The 14,710-nt window shown below is 37.5% G+C and overlaps 2 protein-coding genes across 2 annotated transcripts; both read left to right on the plus strand.

Annotated features, from left to right (window-relative positions):
* The first annotated feature begins 957 nt into the window (after nucleotides 1-957).
* On the plus strand, nucleotides 958-5,245 carry LOC7471118 (acetate--CoA ligase CCL3). Its single transcript, XM_002311361.4, has 3 exons — nucleotides 958-1,280; nucleotides 3,013-3,600; nucleotides 4,067-5,245. Exons 1-3 carry the CDS (start codon nucleotides 1,065-1,067, stop codon nucleotides 4,961-4,963), a joined length of 1,701 nt encoding a protein of 566 aa, XP_002311397.3. The 5' UTR covers nucleotides 958-1,064; the 3' UTR covers nucleotides 4,964-5,245.
* A 3,206-nt stretch (nucleotides 5,246-8,451) lies between these two features.
* Nucleotides 8,452-14,025, plus strand: LOC7471119 (putative beta-D-xylosidase). Its single transcript, XM_002311362.4, has 6 exons — nucleotides 8,452-9,132; nucleotides 10,692-10,970; nucleotides 11,741-11,910; nucleotides 12,045-12,490; nucleotides 12,594-13,007; nucleotides 13,156-14,025. The coding sequence occupies exons 1-6, from the start codon at nucleotides 8,725-8,727 to the stop codon at nucleotides 13,752-13,754; spliced, it is 2,316 nt and encodes a 771-aa protein (XP_002311398.3). The 5' UTR covers nucleotides 8,452-8,724; the 3' UTR covers nucleotides 13,755-14,025.
* The last annotated feature ends 685 nt before the right edge of the window (nucleotides 14,026-14,710 follow it).

Below are 14,710 nucleotides of genomic sequence, written 5' to 3' on the forward strand. Positions count from 1 at the left end.
GTTTATTTAGATAAAATAATATATCTAAATGATGTTTTTGCCTCATTAAACTACATTATACCATTCCCATAAATAATATATCATCTCACAATAAATGATGTTTCCCCCTTTTATTAACACGGCTTGAAAATGAGTTTTGAAAAGGAAAAAACTGATCAAGAATCGCAAAACAATAATAAAAATAAACTACTTCATACAATCCTTGTCAGAAATTCTCAAATTTATTTAAGGTTCAAATTTTCGCCCCCTGATTTTTTTTTTTTCTAAGAATATTGGGATAAAGCCAAACACCGAAAAATGTGCTGCCAAGATGGTCCTTGCACGCCAAGCTCGTTTGCGTCGCCACCTTGATTTAACGTCCACGTTCATGCTCCCCTATTGAGGTTTCAATCGCTAATTGGCAATGCTTTTGGTTTTTGTCGTGTTGTTAGCTATTATTGCTCTTGTTATAGCTGTTACTTTTAGTTTTAATTTAAAATATATTTAATAAAAATTATTGCTAAGAGTATTACACAATTAAAATTAGTTAATATTATTAACCATAAATATAAAAACGCTTAATTTTATTAACCGTCGTAGATATTGATGATATTTGATATTGTGTTTTGAATGTGTTTTTTAAAAATATTTAAATTTTTTATTTTTTATTTTATTTTGAATTAATATTTTTTTGATATTTTTATATTATTTTGATAGATTAAAATCAAAAATAATTTTTTAAAATAAAAAAATATTATTTTAAAATAAAAAGTATTTTAAAAAATTATGATATCACACTTCCAAATACTTTGATGTAACGTGAAAAAAATGACTTTTTCCTCTTGTAATATATATATATATATATATATATATATATATATATATATTTTAATATGGGAGCAAAAACACCTGTCCTTTGCATTATCATACAATCCCTAGCTAGTCGGCTAACATATAAAAAACAATACCTTTCAGTAGTATTTATATCTATTTATTCCCTACCCAAAATAGAAAAACTACCGAGAGAGTCTTGGAGGAAGAGCAAAGCAGATACAGAGAGAAGAAATATAGCCCTCCTCCTGAAGATGGGGAAGACGAGAGATATCGATGATCTACCAAAAAACCCAGCAAACTACATGTCTTTGACCCCACTATGGTTCCTGGAGAGAGCTGCCACTGTACACCCTACAAGAACATCTATTGTCCATGAATCAGTACAGTACACGTGGCAAGAAACTTACCAACGTTGCTGCCGATTTGCTTCTGCTCTGTCCAACCGCTCTCTTGGCCTTGGTCGCACGGTATGTACACTACTACTACTCTTGATCCTCCTTTTTTGTTCTAAGTTGTGCTTGGCTCTTTCTTACAAATAAAAAGAAAGTGATGGGCTCTGGGCTGTCTTTCTCTCCCTCCGGGTTTTTTTTTTTTTAATTCTGGTGTTGTGTATTTGTTATGAATTTTGTTCAAAATTTTCCATCTTATTTTATTTTATTCCTTCTTTCCATTCGAGCTCTTTAAATTCCTTTCCTAGCTGGGATCGAAAATGAAAAGGTTTGATTTAATCGTATATGCTTTTTTTTTTGGATATTTAAGAAGCACATGTTGTTCGTTAAATATTACAGAGTTGAGGGGTTGTTGTGTAAATTGAACTTGAAAACATTGTTTTGGTGAATTGCTATACTCATCGAGGCAAAAGCTGTGGTTTGTACTCAATTATGATAAACCCTAGAAGAAAAAAGAACCCTGTGCGATGTGCGAATCGTCACCAATCAGAGTGAGTTTTGCAGATCGAGATTACACTACATTCCTATAGTTAAGTTCTCGAGCGTGATAATTCAACAGTAAGGAAATACCTGCTTAATTACATCCGAGAAGAAAATCAATGAACCAAGCTGGGGCCGCTTGGATTGAAATAAAGAAGAGAGATTTTGTCCTTCTGGTGCTGGAGATGTTCATTTGATAATAGTCTTCAATGCGGATAATTGAAATCATGATACTATGGCACTACATTTTGGAAGTTGGCATCTACATGAAATGTCTCTTTGCTAAGTGGTGTTTGGGAGTGAGTTTCATCAAAATTTAATTTTTTTTAGCTTCAAATTAATTATTTTAGTGTTTTTGGATTGTATTTGAATTTTTTTAGTTTGGATTGTTTTGATAGCACGATATCAAAACACTATTTTGATGATTATACTAGCGAAAAACACTTTTAAAAACAACCGGTACCACAATTCCAAAAACCCTCCAGTTGTTGCTGGAGCTTTATATGAACGCGTTACTGGTTCTCAAATTTCCCTGTATGCTGAGCCTTTTCCACTTTATCATGCATCCAAACTTGTCAATTTTAGTACTTAAAATTTATACAACTGCGTGAGTCCTGTATCTGCCCGTGTTGGCCTTTTGTGTTTTCTGCTAAGATTGCATAATCTCCCCCATTGCTGTCCAGCTTGATTGCATTTTTCCTCTTTTCACATGAGTATTCAAAGTAAAACCCAGTTTCTGCTCTTCACCTGTCGGACAAACTGTTGAGCACGGATAAGCAGGCAATAAAACTATGCCTTGGAGCATGTAAAGGCTACCATACCAACTTAAACCATTCAACCCTGCATTTTGTATTCCTTAATGATTCCTACATGCTTTCTGTAAGTGAACTTTCCTGTAGGAAAAAATTTCCAGTGAAAATAGAGCCATGGATTGATAAAATTCTGACCAGTCCTTTAGTGATAAAATTTCTTTTATTCTCTCTTAATTTTTCTTTGAAATGTATTAAGGTAATAAGTAGTTCTATAGTTAGTTGTTTATGTCGTACCTTTGCATAACATGTTTTGCATGCTTCAAATTTGAAAATTACTTATTGTGCTGATGGTGTTTGTTTCTGTTTATATGCACTGGATCTCTAAATGACAGATAATGTCTGAAACTATTTAATTTTCACATCGTGCTAGATCTGATTCATTGGGTTTACTATGCCTTGTATTTTAGGTTGTATTCGAGCTCACAGCTTAATAATATCTTCCTAATTTATCCTGGCAGGTGGCTGTAATTGCACCTAATGTCCCTGCTTTATATGAAGCACATTTTGGAGTTCCAATGGCAGGAGCTGTTGTAAACTGCGTTAATATTCGTTTAAATGCTCAAGCTATTGCTTTTCTTCTAGGTCATTCAAAATCTGAAGTTGTGATGGTGGACCAAGAGTTTTTCACTCTGGTGGAGGAAGCTTTAAAAATCTGGGAAGGTAACGAAAAGAATTTTAAACCTCCACTATTGGTTGTCATAGGTGATAAAAGCTGCGATCCAAAGTCTCTGGAATATGCTTTAGGAAGAGGAGCCATTGAATATGAGAAGTTCCTTGAAAGTGGTGACCCTGAGTTTGATTGGAAACCACCTGAGGATGAGTGGCAGAGCATTGCCTTGGGTTATACTTCTGGTACAACCTCCAGCCCCAAAGGAGTGGTGCTGAGCCACCGTGGAGCATATCTCATGTGCTTGAGTAATCCTGTTATTTGGGGGATGGATGAAGGGGCTATTTATCTGTGGACTCTGCCGATGTTCCATTGCAATGGTTGGTGTTTTACTTGGACACTTGCAGCCCTTTGTGTGAAAAGTATATGCCTTCGACAGGTAATTTTGTATACTTAGCAATCCTGTTTGTTTAGCTTCATAATATGGAAGAATTTTGCTGATGTTATTGTACAACCACTTGCACATGTGTGCTTTTCTCGATTTCAAAATAGCTAATTTCATTTACTTGGATGGCCAATTTGTGTGTAGTCAAGCATCTATACCTAGATAAACCCAAATTGTTGTGGTGGTCTAGTCTGTTTAGAAGGTCAGGTTCTCTAGTTAAATTCAGTAACAATTTGAACAGGGAGTGGAGAGCTATATTTGGAAAAGAAGTCAGCTTGTAGGTCTTGCATGACATGAGGTCCTGGTTTTTCCAGCGTGCCTTTCTAAATTAGGCTTGCTTACAGAAGTCTCATGCAATATTGTGCACGGAACAGTGCCTATATAGATACTTATTTCATGAAATTCCCCGTGCAATATTCTACACTTGGATGATTACAAGATGATCGCTTGTTTTCTACAGGTAACAGCTAAGGCAATCTATTCAGCCATAGCATATGCCGGCGTCAGTCACTTCTGTGCTGCACCTGTGGTACTTAACACCATAATCAATGCTTCAAAGGAGGAGACTATCCTTCCTCTACCCCGTTTGGTTCACGTAATGACAGCTGGTGCTGCCCCTCCCCCTTCTGTACTCTTCTCTATGTCAGAAAAAGGCTTCCGCGTGACACACACCTATGGACTCTCAGAAACTTATGGCCCCTCCACAGTGTGTGCATGGAAGCCTGAGTGGGACTCGCTTCCCCCAATAAAACAAGCCCGTCTCAATGCTCGCCAAGGTGTTCGATATGTTGGCTTGGAGAGGCTAGATGTTGTTGACACTAAAACCATGAAACCTGTCCCTGCAGATGGAAAAACCATGGGAGAAATCGTGATGAGAGGCAATGTTGTGATGAAGGGCTACTTAAAGAACCCAAAAGCCAACGAGGAAGCTTTTGCAAATGGATGGTTTCATTCCGGGGATCTTGGTGTAAAGAATCCTGATGGATATATAGAAATTAAGGATAGATCAAAGGACATTATCATCTCTGGAGGTGAAAACATAAGTAGCTTGGAGGTGGAAAACGTATTGTACATGCACCCAGCTATCTATGAGGTATCGGTGGTAGCTCGACTACATGAGCGCTGGGGCGAGTCACCGTGTGCTTTTGTGACTTTGAAACCTGAAATGGAAAAATCTGATAAACAACAATTGATTGATGATATAATGAAGTTTTCTCGGTCAAATATGCCTGCTTACTGGGTTCCAAGATCAATAGTGTTCGGGCCTCTGCCAAAAACAGCGACGGGGAAGATTCAGAAACATGTCCTCAGGGCCAAGGCAAGAGAGATGGGACCTATCAAGGAGAGTAAGTTATAGCTAATATTCTGGTGCAAAAGACTTCTGGCTGTTGAAAATGTTATCTCGTGCCATAGTAATAAAGCTAGTGCTTGAAAAGCCTACTAGAAATAAATTCTTGGACTCCTCTTTTTAGATGAATATACCCATCTTCGAGAGAGCAGAGCCCTCAAATGTGTTATGACTATTTTTGCACTTCAAGATAGTAGGATCCCTGGGGGGGTTTCAGACTTTCAATATTTCCATGTGCAGAGTAGTAACTAGAATTGTTGTATATCGTTTCAATTCTACTTAGTTTTTGTTTGTTGTTTGTTGGTAACAAAGGGGGCTTAACGCCACCAAAAAAAAGAGAAAAAAAGAGAGAACATAACTACAACTTCTGAAGCCTCTTATTCCTACACAATCTTTTAACAGGCGTTCCAATATAAAAGCAGGAGCTTCTGTAAAATTTACATAATACGAAGTTATTGAGACCCACCCTAAAAATATCGAGGCTGTGAGCGCAACAATTTGCCTCCCTGTGCACATTGAACACTTACAATCTAATTCCAGCGACGAAGCCTCCTAATTTGTTTGAGAAGCACAAACAAAGGCCTTATTTCTTCTTGGTAAGCGGGCAATAATTGTTTCGCAGCCCAAGAATCCGCCTCTAGAGGCACACGCTCGTTTCAAGTCTACTTGAAAGAATTCCCAAAGGCGGAAGAGAAATATTTTTGCTTGTGGACTTGGCTTGTGTCCATCGACCGTATGGAGTCCCGAATGAAAAATTTTCAATCCATACATGGCGCAGAAAGTGAAATGGGATTCAAGGGAAACATCCATTCCAAATAATATCCACATCGAGAAGGTGGATTCAATTCAAATGGTAGGTCCCAAATGATAACAAATTAACAACTATGGAAGTAATTTAAATTGTTAGGGGAACTCCATCCATGAGGTTGTGAATAGCTATTTCTCGGCACGAACTATGATGCATATCGAATACTCGAAATAATCAAAATATAGAAATATATATTAAATGGGTTTGAGATTGTAATGTATTGTGTTTTCAAATATAATTTTATTTGTTTGAAATCATTAAAACATATTAAAAAAACATTAATTTAATATTTTTTCAAATAAAAAATATTTTAAAAAACATCAAAAAAACAGAAGCAAAGCACTCCCACACAACCATTTAAAACTCAAATTGCGATGATTGCTCTCAAGGTATTAAGCTCGATCTATATCCATCAATATCCATGTCATAAGGGTGGACTAAGTACGTCAAATTAAAGTTTGGCCACCAAATAATTTGGATTAAGATTGGGACTTGGAGCGAACTTTACGTGTAAACTTGTTTAAGCAACATTAATTCCTAACGACAAAAGCAAAATGGATAAGGTCAGGACAGCTGCAAATTGGTTGGTTGGAAATTAAGGATGTACAATGGCATTGATGGTATTTGCAATGCAACGGATAAGAATGTTTTATCCAATCAACATCTCCAGCCCATGCAATATTGCTGCGAGTCTCAAGTTAGCCGTATCACCCAGAGCTGGTGGTATTATGAACGATCCAGTTAGGCCAATTCGGGCCAGTCCTGGGCCCCATCTCCAACCAAACATCTCCTTTGTTCTAGAGGACCCCCCCACCCCTCTAAATAATATATTTGGACCAAATTTTAAATATTATAGAAAATTCCTTGGACAAAACTTGTTTGTATTAAAACCTGATATTCATAAAAGATTAATGTATTTGGCATATGTCTGGTTCCTAATACAGAGCAGAAGATTTGCATCTTCTTGACCATCTAATCAATTCCATAGCCTCATTGGTCCGGTCCTCCTTCCATTCACAGTGCAAGGAATTAAGCACACCTCCATATATCGAACAGATTATAGCAAGAAAGAGGCCTGGCTTCGTTGTCACTGCTTGCGGAAAGAAAACGGCAAAGCAATTGTTATTACACTCTTAAATACCTTTTTAATATCAGCATATTGACATGATTAACCTGGTGGAATCTTATCGCATCCGTTCTAGTCTTGTGTGGAAGCTAATTTGTAGCTAAAACTAATTATTTAGCTACTCTCAATTGTCATAATCCTCCCCCATGAAGTTTTTTTTTTTTATATATATAAATGAACTCATATATTAATTATGTGTTTGCGTAGCTGATCATGATCCACCGATTATTCGAGCTATGGTTTGATGCGCAACAAAAAAAAATCGCAGTTAATTAGTTATGGTAGCTGTCATCAAAAGAGTGAAGGATACCTTTATCTGGTGCTATAGAATAACCATGCTAAATTTCAAGCAATAACTTATTGGATTATGGAGCATCAATTGGGATATAATGCCTACCCCCTAGCTAGGCTGGCTAACTTATTTCTCTACGCACATGCTTCTGGTCTACTAATCACATAATGCATGAAAAAGTAATTATAAAAAGGTAAAGCTATATTTTAATCCCCGTTGCATCAACAACTATATATTAATATTCATTTGGACCCTCATTTTAAAATTCTTTAATATTAATTTTTTTTTAAAGTTTCAACACGCTCCTTTACCATTAATTAAATAGCTAACGGTAACTGAAAAAGAATGTTAATCCTTTTTCAACGAGATTCTTTTTTCCCATATTTTTTCTTTCCCCCCTCCGAAGAATTTCTCAAGTGTGATCATATTGATATCATTTCACAAAAATCCTTAAAAAACTAAAAAAAATCTAAACATGACATAAAATAAGTGGTCCTGACACTGGACATTGAACAATAAAGGGAAATACTGGAATTATATGGAAACTCTGATGTTGAGATTGTAAAATTTAACTTAAGGAGGCTTAAGTAAAATATTGTAGAATCTGTAGAGTGTCGGAATACAATTTATACATAAACAAATCAAAATATTGCATGCTTTATATTGTGTGGATGTACTTATATATATATATATATATATAGTTCCTGGCATTTTCTGTCAAGCTTGCCACGGGTGTATCTATCTGACTCACAACCAAAGAATACAAGCCTCGGGTAAAAGAACGTACACACAAAACGACAGTTCAAAAGATGAAAAAATTTGTCAGTGAGAAGGATATGAGTCACGAGATTGCTTTCTTTTTAGTCAGTGAACCCAAAGTGATATCACGAGTGTGAAATTTATACTAGACAGACGTGTGCAGTCCTCTCAGTTATATATATAGCTGGTTCTATGTAACCTTTATCTGTGAAAATAATTCTTCCTTTTCTTCAATGTAGAAAAAAAAAAAAAAGGAAGGAAAGAAAGAAAACAAGCTCCAAGTGGGTACCATTCTGAAAAACTAGAACAGCTGAGGATAGCAATATTCCACATTTAGTGCGGCTAACGTCACATTAACGTACAAAAATATTATCATCTTAGAGAGATTCTCTGATCCGTGACTATATCTATCAAATACAATTATAGGGTTCACTCTCATTTTCAACGGCCGTGCTAGGTTTCGGCTAATATTATTGTTAAAAGAAAAGCAGTCTTAACTTCTCAGTCCTCCAAGTGAGCTTAATTAGCCAGTAGTGACCATCAAAGTGCCAACGGCGTGCCCTACTAATTAACCATCTCAATCACAGACACACACAGTCCCTCCAGGCAGTAACTGTGTTTGTGTTTAGCTTCATTTGTTATAATATCTTGACGTGGGAACCTAATCAATAAATATGGAACCAATTTTCCTCACATTCAAAACGCAACCTCCCTCTATATAAACCGTATCTCTTAACCTAGCTATACTACAACAAGCAGCAACAACATTACGCATCTGGCTCAACATGGCTGACAAAATCAACGCACTCCCATGTCTTTCATTTCTATTGTTTCTTCTTTGCTTATCCAATCACACTGTAGAATGCCGGGCACCTTTCGCTTGCGACGCAAAAAATGGGCTAACAAGAAGCTTGAAGTTCTGTAGGGTTAATATGCCATTACACGTGAGAGTGAGGGATTTGATTGGGAGGCTGACATTGCAAGAGAAGATTAGGCTGTTAGTCAACAACGCTGCTGCTGTACCTAGGCTTGGCATTCAAGGGTATGAATGGTGGTCTGAGGCTCTTCATGGTGTGTCCAATGTGGGACCAGGGACCAAGTTTGGTGGGGCTTTTCCCGGGGCCACTAGCTTCCCTCAAGTTATCACTACTGCTGCTTCGTTCAACAAGTCTCTGTGGGAGGAAATCGGACGGGTGAGAATCCTTGAAAATCTTCTTCTTTCACCATGCCTTACTGTATTTCTTAGCATAGAAGTTTTTTGTAATTTTTTTTAACCAGGAAGTTAACTAGCTTTCTATCGAGGAATGCTACTCGACAATATGACCCCGAAAGCGTCCTTATCTCCGCCCTCTCGAAATGTCACAATTCAAGTCTAATCTCTTGTATAACCAAAGTAACTCGTGTCCAGCCTCTATAAAAGTTCTTCCTTCGAAGCAAAGAGGATGTTGACTCGAATGATCTGAATCTTGAACTTGCTAGCTTGAAAAAAACACAGACAAACAGTTTATATACTACTACTTTTTAAGACAATCTTTTAAGGCTATTTTTTCAAACTATTACTAGAAATAGGTTTGTTTGGATGCCTTCCACACCAATATGTCAGACAAAATTAAAGAAGAAATAATTAAGAAGGGAGAGTGATTTTGGCACGGGCACCTTACACATCCCATGCCTAGTGTGCACTAAAGACCGTTGGTCCACTTCTAAGTTATGAGACACACTCCCATGCGTCAAATTGTCCCTTCGCAGCCTTTGATTTTAGTTACGCAGGAAAAGTGTTAAAACTGTTTAAGCTTTAGAGAGTGGTTCTGGTTCAATGTTGGGTCTAGAAGTTGGGGAGATGAAGCCAATTGCAAGGATCCAGTGAATTTTCTCCTGGATTCGGTTAGAATTAATGATGGGGGGGGGAAATTCTCTCTCTTGCAAGTTATAATTAAAGTGCATACTCATTAATTGAAGGACTGGTCGGAGGCAAAAAATGAAAAAGAAATGGAGAGCAACTTACCTATTCTCTGACTTGTAATTAGTCCTTGAAAACTCCATGGCACCAACTTCAGCCTGTCCCTATCTATCATGATCGATGCTAAACTTATTCTTTCATTGCAATTATGCTGCTATAACTAGTTTTGTACATTTCTACAAAGTTATCAATATGTAATGAGGGTGTGATGTGTCTCTTATGGTAAGATTTTCTTTCTTTCTGTCCTTTTTTTTTCGTTAGTCAATTTTCACAGGCTACTATTAGGAAAACCTTTAATATAGTCGACTATTATTAAAATAATAATAATAATAATAATCAATGACCTCTAGGAGGGAATATCTACTCTCATATATATATTTCACCTAATCTTTTTATGGAAATTTAGAAATCTTAAAATATTAAGTCTTTGGCCTACTTGCCCTGATCACATTTTACATGGAAGATACATATGGATAATCAATAGTGATATTTACTTATGTGGAGCTGCGAAATGCTGTCACTAGTAAAGATGCGCTAATTATATGGTGTTGATAGTTAATAAAGTTGGAATATTAGTTCTTAGTTCGAACATTAATTTGTTTAGAGTGTTCAAAGGCCGTTATATATTTAACGTATTCATTTACCCATTTTTTATTTAAAAGTGAGAAGGTATTGGAACCTGGGAGAAATTAGTGTTATTGTCCAACAAAAAACAATCATTTGATCCATTAATTAGCATTTGGGATTTTGCAAAAATTATACAATTTAATGATACAAGATATTATCGTCCAGGTAGTGTCTGATGAAGCAAGGGCAATGTTCAATGGAGGGATGGCTGGCTTGACATATTGGAGTCCAAACGTTAATGTATTCCGTGACCCCAGGTGGGGTCGAGGGCAGGAAACTCCTGGTGAAGACCCTGTTGTTGCTGGGAAATATGCTGCAAGCTATGTTAGGGGACTCCAAGGTAACAGTGGTTTCAGACTAAAAGTTGCTGCCTGCTGCAAACACTATACCGCCTATGATCTTGATAATTGGAATGGAGTGGATCGGTACCACTTCAATGCCAGAGTAAGTCATTTTTAACTTGTAGTGGCTGTATCTCACCATTATTATTATTATTCGCAAAATTATTCAGAGTTTGTAACTATCTTTGGGCAGTTTAGGTACTTTATCTAGGACAAGTTTTGATTCAATGAGTAGTTCAAGATTCTCAGCTAAACACACAGCAGCCATGTACAAATTAGGACCACTTATAAGCAAGAGTGGTAGCTAGTGGTGTGGAACTAAATTTTTTCTTTAGCAAACCATAGCCATCTCGGGCACAAGTTAGAAGTGAGTTTGGCATATTTGTTTCAACAATTAGGACACTCGACGTGTTACCTGTGAGATCTGTTGAAGTTTCTGCCTTTCCTTTTTTGGTCTGAGTTGTTGAAATTGTTTGTCATGACTTCTAACTGAGGCTTTTCCCGTGACCTGTAACGTTATCCTTTGAATAATCAAACGATTATGACATTCTTGTTGCGTTGTGATCTTTATCATCAATTGTTGCTAACATTATAAGCAATAACAATTCTATCGTAAATACACTGGAATATTATTATTTATTTATTTTATAAATTTGCCATTAATTTCAAGTAAAGGTCCTGATTGAACTGTGAGGTTAAGCCATATTTTATATATCTATGTGCACGAACAAATCCCAATGCCCTCTTCTTGAACCGAAAAGGGAACGAAATTATATCCACAACTTGGTAAACATTCCGAGCTATATATGAGCTGTGAGTGTGTTCGCCGAAGTGAATTCACGAGTCTTAATTTTTCGGTGGTGATTTGTGAAGGTAAGCAAGCAAGACTTGGAAGACACTTATGATGTGCCGTTCAAGTCCTGTGTGGTGGAAGGGAAAGTGGCCAGTGTAATGTGCTCTTACAATCAAGTCAATGGAAAGCCCACTTGTGCTGATCCTAACCTCCTTAAAAACACCATCCGTGGTGAATGGCGTCTTAATGGGTGAGTGGCACCATCCTCATTCGGCTCCCAACACCCTAGAACATATCGTGTTAAATTGCCGGAGTAAATGATTTTTTATATATATATTTATTTTGATGGGCTTCTCATCTAAATCTGTTGATGGGCCCAAACAGATACATTGTATCAGACTGTGACTCAGTTGGGGTACTCTATGAGAACCAACACTACACTGCCACACCAGAAGAAGCAGCTGCGGCCACTATTAAAGCAGGCCTAGATTTGGACTGTGGCCCATTCCTGGCTATCCACACCGAGAATGCTGTGAAGGGAGGATTGCTAAATGAAGAAGATGTAAACATGGCCTTAGCCAATACAATAACTGTCCAGATGAGACTCGGCTTGTTTGATGGAGAGCCATCAGCCCAGCCATTTGGTAAATTGGGCCCAAGAGATGTTTGCACTCCAGCCCACCAACAACTGGCTCTCCACGCGGCCCAACAAGGCATTGTTTTGCTTCAAAATAGCGGGCGGACCTTGCCTTTGTCCAGACCCAATCTTACTGTGGCAGTAATTGGGCCCATTGCCGATGTTACCGTTACCATGATAGGAAATTATGCTGGTAGGTCCCAGATTTGCAATTTTGTTTTAATATCTATAAAATATTAAGTTCATTTGTTATGTGACATTCATAAGAGAGTTTTAGCCTTTGCCTTCTAATGTAGGTGTTGCATGTGGTTATACCACTCCTCTTCAAGGGATTAGTAGATATGCTAAGACCATTCATCAATCTGGATGCATTGATGTGGCCTGCAATGGGAACCAGCAATTTGGTATGGCTGAGGCTGCAGCCAGTCAAGCCGATGCTACTGTTCTTGTAATGGGGCTTGATCAATCTATAGAAGCAGAGTTTAGGGATAGGAAAGACCTTCTCTTACCTGGATACCAACAAGAACTTATATCAAGGGTGGCTAGGGCATCAAGAGGTCCAACTATATTGGTGCTGATGAGCGGTGGTCCAATTGACGTCTCATTTGCTAAGAATGATCCTCGTATTGGTGCTATATTGTGGGCTGGATATCCTGGACAAGCTGGTGGTGCTGCTATCGCTGATGTTTTATTTGGAACAACTAATCCAGGTATATATCTGTTTGATATATCCCCAGATGGATTCTAATTTTAATAAATCTTCTTTTGTGGGATTGATAATTGAACATCAATGCTAGGACTATTGCGTTAAGACTATTCAAGATGAGCACTGATGCACCTCTAAGCTTGTTGTTCCAGGTGGGAAGCTGCCAATGACATGGTATCCGCAGGACTACCTTGCTAAGGTGCCGATGACAAACATGGGAATGAGAGCAGACCCTTCAAGAGGTTATCCAGGTAGAACCTACAGATTCTACAAGGGGCCTGTTGTGTTCCCCTTTGGGCATGGAATGAGTTACACCACCTTTGCTCACTCCTTAGTGCAAGCTCCACAGGAGGTTGCGGTGCCATTTACAAGTCTCTATGCCTTGCAAAACACTACTGCTGCCAGGAATTCGATCAGGGTTTCGCACGCAAACTGCGAGCCACTCGTATTAGGCGTTCACATCGATGTGAAGAACACTGGAGATATGGATGGAACTCAAACACTTCTCGTGTTCTCCAGTCCACCAGAAGGAAAATGGTCAGCAAACAAAAAACTGATTGGTTTTGAAAAGGTTCATATAGTTGCAGGATCTAAAAAACGAGTCAAGATTGACATTCCTGTGTGTAAGCACTTGAGTGTCGTGGACCGATTCGGAATTCGAAGACTTCCAATCGGCAAACATGATCTTCACATTGGAGATCTTAAGCATTCTATTTCACTCCAAGCAAATCTAGAGGAGATCAAATCCTAATAACTCATGGGATACCGACAACTGCACGTTATATAAACAGAACAAATAGGTATTGTGAGTCTCAATAATTCAGATGCGAATAGGTATTGATTCCCGACTCATTAAAGTTCGAAAAAACAAAAAAGATACGTGTGAAAAAAAATTGGTCAAAGGTCTTCAAGCCAAGCACATCGCCAGCAAAAAGAAAATTGTCAACATGTTTGTTTATTTTTATTGTTGTTTAATTAAATAAAAATATATTATAATAAATAAAATTTTTATTGTTGTTTAATTGAATGCAGTCTATGGAATTGGGCGGGCCACTTGGCTAGAATGAGGTGCTAGATGATTTCGATCAATTGCAAAATCACACCTGCTTTGCTTGTGTAAAACTTTGTTTGCTATTGTTTCTACCGTGGTCTTGTTTCTAATGAAACTGGTCTGAACCTATCTGGACACCTTGGAATATGTTGTCTACTACTGTTTTTTTTTTCTTTTCTGAAACCTATTTGGACAACTTGTCGGAGAGAGCTTTGAAATTCCCATCCAATGGAGACATGATTCAGATTGAGGAAGTTGGACAGGTACCTGAGATTCCACTTTCAAAAAATGGCAGAAAAAAAACAAGAGTAAAGACAGCTGATTTTTGGGTAAACTTCAATTTTTCTTTTACAGAAATTTGTCGATGCTATAATTGTAGTTTTCAACAAGTTTCAACGTTGCCCATGATCACAAATCGTCAAGGATCCTATTCTTGGATTTGTGTTTTTGAATTTCTAAGATTTATAACTGTTTTCGAGAGATATTACAAGGTATATGTGAATTTATGACGGGAAAAAAAAGAGAGAAAGAAAGGAGATGTATGCTAATCACTTGATAATTAAAAAAGATTGAAAAGTTTTTGGAAACTATAAGTAGAGACAACGTTGGAAAAACGGAACATTGATGAATCCAAAGGAACAAAAGAATGAACTTTA

This window comes from Populus trichocarpa, chromosome 8, assembly GCF_000002775.5.
Source record: "Populus trichocarpa isolate Nisqually-1 chromosome 8, P.trichocarpa_v4.1, whole genome shotgun sequence".
NCBI classification, from domain to species: Eukaryota; Viridiplantae; Streptophyta; class Magnoliopsida; order Malpighiales; family Salicaceae; genus Populus; species Populus trichocarpa.